This window comes from Thermobia domestica, chromosome 9, assembly GCF_964235325.1.
Source record: "Thermobia domestica chromosome 9, izTheDome1.hap1.1, whole genome shotgun sequence".
Classification (NCBI taxonomy): Eukaryota; Metazoa; Arthropoda; class Insecta; order Zygentoma; family Lepismatidae; genus Thermobia; species Thermobia domestica.
The window spans coordinates 170,846,915-170,852,914 of NC_137462.1; the positions used below are offsets into that span (position 1 = coordinate 170,846,915).

At 29.2% G+C, this 6,000-nt stretch overlaps 1 protein-coding gene across 1 annotated transcript in view; it reads left to right on the top strand.

Annotated features, from left to right (window-relative positions):
- LOC145695203 (uncharacterized) overlaps nucleotides 1-4,689 on the top strand; it is a 156,014-nt gene extending 151,325 nt beyond the window's left edge. Inside the window, exons 11-12 of the mRNA XM_081772188.1 lie at nucleotides 3,737-3,979; nucleotides 4,355-4,689. Coding sequence (XP_081628314.1) covers nucleotides 3,737-3,966 — 230 coding nt within the window. The 3' untranslated portion in view covers nucleotides 3,967-3,979; nucleotides 4,355-4,689. The remainder of the gene's footprint in view (nucleotides 1-3,736; nucleotides 3,980-4,354) is intronic.
- Nucleotides 4,690-6,000: the final 1,311 nt, after the last annotated feature.

Sequence of the window (6,000 nt, forward strand, 5' to 3'; positions counted from 1 at the left end):
TATGATTAAGTATATTGTACTGTAGATTATATGAGCAATAAACATTTTAAATAAAATATATCAAAGATAAAATAGATGAAGGATCATTGTTCCATACAAAATTTGGAGGTTTCCCTAGTGCATGATTCCTGATATTTACAAGTATCTACTGCGTGACTAACCTAATAATAGATAGATTTTAGGCAAGTGTTGAGACTCGTATCATAAAATATATGTTTATAGTAACGAAAGAAATATTTTGTACCGCACACGCAAGACATCATCAAAAGTGTCCATGAACTTTACTATGCCGTGAGAGAACACTAAAATACCAATGTAAGAAATAATAAATAGTATCCTAAACTGCACAGAATTAATAAAAATGATTGGGTTAAAGGTATGTGAAAAGTGACAAAATATGCATGTGTTAATTATGTCAAACCAAGGCTTATTTTGTACTAAATTTTAACTTATACAAAGATCTTTGAATGATAGTGTCGTGAATCAAACTTCATAGTATAAGACAACAATATGTGACTTCTATTATACAATAATTTTCCGATTATAAATACAAAAACTTTCAGTCTGTTAATATATTTTATATTGCTTCCTGTTTAACAAAAATTATATTCAGCATTACTTGGTTCTATATTTCAATATTATACATTTTTTCAAATTATTTATTAACTTCATAGTGCAAAACTATTTAATTGTAACAGAGGCAAACAGCAGTTATATGGAGCGTTCAGAGCGCAAGGAAATTAAATCCATTTTGTGAGCGAAAGAGACATAAAATTTGTATGATACTCTTACACTGTTTTTTTTTTTTTTTTTTTTAATGAGTCATTTACAATATTTGGACATGGATCTTTTAACCTCTGAAAAGAGATTCACAGAGAGATGTTAAAGGATGGAATATATACAATATGACCAAAAGCGGACTTGATTCCCTTATACACTGAACGCGCCATATACGTGCTCGTATAACAAACAATTTGTACTTTCTTTTCATACTTCTTTTCCTTTGGTATATGTCAAACGTATGAGGCAGTCTAAAATATTTAATTATTTCTTATTATAATATAATGACTCTCAAATTAATGAGAAATATATCAATTGTAGTTCTAAATGTTCATTCCAATTTTGTAAATAATCTCTGGACCATACATGACACCTAATTCTCTGGACAAACATAGTTTACGTTATATAGTTCCGATATATTACTTGAGCCTCGTATATCATATATCTTCATATCATATTACATAAATTATTTTATTTTCTTAACTTTGCTATATGTATGTATGAATAACATACAAGAAACTTGTTTATGTCATATTCACCAATAATTTTTCATTATTCATATTATTTTTCATTGTTTATCGTATATTATTTGATATTTATTCATTTTACTCCTTGTCTATATTCTTCGTAACAACTAATTGCCTTTTTTCTTCTTGAATATTGCCACTACAAATTAACAAATTATGTATATTTATTATTATTAACTAAGGTCGCGGGATATAATATATTTTAGATTCACTTCATCAGATAAGGAACTATAAAGATAAAAAATATGTTAGTTTATAACGAAAAATCATAATGCAAAATTCGGGCTCCAAAATTAAACTTTAATCATAATATCAGAAAATTTAAAATAGAAATCGTTACTAGATGTTTTATTGTAACATGAAATTATAACAAGCCACAATAAATGAAAGTAATATATAGATTACGGGAAAGCACTCAAACTAACAGTTACAAGAATAAGATATTACCAATCTTAAGTTAAATATATTAAAAACTTTTCATTAATATTCAAACCGTTTAACAACAGTGAATGAGGTAGGATTAGCATTAACTGAAACGCATTCAATGGATTAAATTAAATATAAATTTAATAAAATAATGCGCTATTTCTTGTGCAATGAAATAATTATTAGAATTATATTAAATAAGATAACAATCGAAACAATACTTAAATGAACTAAAACATATGTCGAAAGAGTTAGGCATCATATTGTTTCCTTTCGGATCACATTATATTATTTTTTAAAAAAATGCAAATTTACTTAACAGAATGAAAATTGAAAGTTATTACAACTATTTTTGATGGCAATATTTACCTACTTTCATTCAAGTCTCGTTAGATAAAGTTATGCCAGAATATATATCTGGTGATTTGTATATTGTTGTATATGATTCCTAATTACGTTATATTCCTAACCGGTTCGAGATACATCAGCCTATTTAAAAGTGAACTAGCGTGGACAAATATTTTAAAATTTATGTTTAATAGATTCATGTAATTCAATACTTTGATTGCGGTATCTGAAAATCTTCATTATGCGGAAATGAACTAAGCCGTCCGGTTAAGTATATCACAGCTGCCATTCAATCTAGTATCAGAATGCTATTCAATAGAAGCCACGTCAGCACTCAGCAGTACCATTACAAACGCTGGTAGGAGCTTTAAAGCTTTAGAAATTAGAATTAGTTTACTTACTAAGAAGTTTCTTACAATTACATTTTCTTCAGTAGTTGTTTATTGAATAACCGATGTTTCCGAATCATTTTCTTAACAGTTTGTATTGAATTCAGGATGTAGCAGGTATTTTGATATCATTTATTATACAAAAGCACCGAGCACTATTTGCTCCTGTTTGTGTGCAATCCTTTCTTGCCGTTTGCTCTTTGCATAGTTGTTGGACTTCGATATTCGAAACGATTATCTTGGTTTTCTGAGTATCAATTGGCTCGATATCATTTCTTTGAAAAAGGTCTCCTTTTTCCAGAAACTCGTTCTTTTGTATATAAAGCCATTTACGAATTATAATAGTATTACCATTACCTTTCATCAAGCCCTTGAATATTTCTATTCTAGCAAAATTTTGAAGTAATATTCTTTAGTATGGTTTTAGCTCATGAAAACAAAATTTCTTGACAAAAAACAGATAACAAATAAAACTAAATTTTACTAAACAAATTTCCAAGATCCCAACATAAATTTTCATATTTTAACAATATTGTTATAGTCAGGGATAAAAGTGAAAGAGAACGCGGAGGTCGTCGTTCCTATACTTCCAAATATGTATATGGCGTTCCTCCACTTCCTAAAAATACAAATGGGCGAAGATATGCAGGAGGGATGGTGTGACGTCATGCTTTCCCTACCTTTTCAGATTCACTTTTACCCTTGGTTATAGTAATCGGCTATATGCTTTACTTAACAAAACAAGTACCAAATAGAAGTAAATTTTACTCAATAACATTGTAAAAACTCGATTCAGCTCCCACCAAGTGGGCTTGTGGTATGTATGCATGGTTGTTTCAGGGTTCTTCCATTTCCTCCTACTTTCATCTTTCCACCATTATCACACATCTCATCATCACCGTCTCCCTTGGCCTCGGTGCATAATCTTGGAATATTAATCTTAAACTAAAATAATAATAATAAAATTAAAAGCTAAAAAAGTGATTTTAGCAAAAATGGTAAAGTAATCAATTTGACCCTTACTGCGTGATTGTAGAATTCATTGATAGAACAGATTTTAAATAGAAGTAAGACAAATTCAAACAAAATTCTAAAATAAAATAATAAATAAATAAATAAATAAAATCATATTTTAGCAAAATAGTAAAGCTGTGAAATATTTTACTTAATTTCTTTATGATAGAAATGAGTATTCCAAATTTTTATTCGATGTAATATTTATTCTGTGGAATTGATATTAAAAATTTCTTTGGTTTATTTGTTTAGAATTGACCTATTGTGAGAACCACGAAGGAATTTGTGAGAATGGAGCAACATGTGTGAGTTTGACAGAAGAAGATGGCAACTACCGGTGTTTGTGCCCTGAAGGATTCACAGGTAGAAATTGCGAGGTGAACAAAGTGGTCACAGAGATGATGAGCACCTCCACTAGCGAGTCGTCAACGCTAGAGAGCAGCACGTCTGAATCAACGACGAAAAAGAATCGGAGAGGATAACAAACTCTCTTAGGTTAAATTTATTTATTTAAAAAGTATATTTATTAATTTATTTGTTGTTTGTTATTATTTGTTACTATTATTATAGTTTATTATTTATTGTTCCTTTCCCTGTGATGCAAAGAATAGACAAAGAAACAAAAAAAATGATAGTATGCAAGTAATCTGTGTTTTTCTCTGGCAGTGAAGAAATCATTTTTGGGAATTTGTATTTTAGAGCTTATTTAAGAATAGCCAAAACATGTGAGAAATAAAATAGCATCAAACAACCGATGTGCATTTTCTAAGTACAACTGTAAAAACGAGTGGATGTAAATGTCATGATACGAAAAGTTTTGGATTAATTAATATTACGATTTTTCTGCATTTTTTTTTTTTTTTTTTACAGCAAACTAAGTGTTGGTTAATCTCTAATTCTGGAGATTATCGGTTGTGCAAATATATACCCGCATCCCATATCCGTCATAAAATATAAAGACTGTACGATAGCTTGTGACCTAACATATTCATCTTTTCATATTTTAAATAATATATAGATCAAGAGGAAGTTATATGAGGTAACTACAGTATGTTGAAGAAGATACATGAATGAAAAGCAATAAAAAAAAATCACTCACTTTTGTGTGTTGTTTGTTGCAATTTGGAGTATTTATAACCAAAGTATTCCTAAAATTAATTTATGTATTTATTGCATTATTTGTTATAATTAAATTTCATGAAATATATTTATTGTGTTTGTTATATATAATTTAGATTACTGCCCTTCTTATCCGCTCATCTAACAAAATGCATTGAAGTAGCATTTTTACGAAATAGACATCGGAAAGACTTACTCATATTAACATTATAGGCCCCAACAGTTATATACTCACGTTCATATTTCTCCTTATTTCTTTTATTAGCGGAAAAACAATGAAGAATATTACACTTTAGAAAACTGTAGATTATTTGTATTTACAAAGTAATACGGAACAAACAAATTATCATTTATAGAGATTGTTGTTTACCTTAAAAAAATATAGAAGATGCAAATGTAAGCACAAGGTTTATTAGTAAAAGCATAGCGAGTAGAAGTATAAAAATATTTTTTTATATTCATTTTTATACTCTTCTACTCGCTATGGTAAAAGCATGAAGTGTAGGAGCGCCGGGTAAGGGTTTCGAAAATCAGCGAAGGTACTCTAATTAACAGTTTGCAATCAGGGATCTATGGGTATGGGAATACCACCCAGTCTTAACGGAGGATCAGGAGTCCTCACGAATAATTTTGAAAATTGACCCTGCTGAAAACGTAGTTTTAGGGTTTTTGAATGGAAATGAAGTTTTTTTTTTAAAAATGTTTTCTTTATCTCTCTTTCTTTTACAAACTGGATAATATATTATATTTTTAAGAAATACGGCGACAAATTAGAATTTATTCTTTTCTTCTTTTATTTTCTATTTTGTCTCTTTTCTTCTCGAGCACGGAGCATCTCTAGAATAGGTGCTCTTGATGAAACGCGAATGTAAAATAAAAATGATACGAATGGCGGAACAAGCATTTAGAAAAAGAAAAGTTTATGTTGTGGATCCTTGAATAAAAGAGTTAAGAAAAGACTCATATTATTTTTCGTGTGGAGTATTGTATACTGTAAAAATATGGTCAATACGCCGGATAAAGATTAAAAGCTTTCGAAATGTGAATGTGGAGAAGAATAAAGAGTATAAGGTAAGTTAATGGAAGAACCAATGAGGAAGTGCTGGAAGAGTAAAAGAAGAAAAGAACAATATGAAACGTATTTGAAAAGAGGAAGAAACACTAGTTAGGAAATTGACTGAGAAGGAGCAGTATTTTGAAAAATGTGATACAAGGAAAAAGAGGAAGGGAAAAATACGTTATAATTAATGTACAGTATTAATACAAATAATTGCTATATCAAGACGAAGAGATTAGCTGTGGACCGTAGTTTCTCAGTTTGCGCCAGATGATTTGCCAGTTAATACAAATTACTTGATGTTTGGAAAGTTTTTTCTTCTTTTCTTTTTTTGTATCTG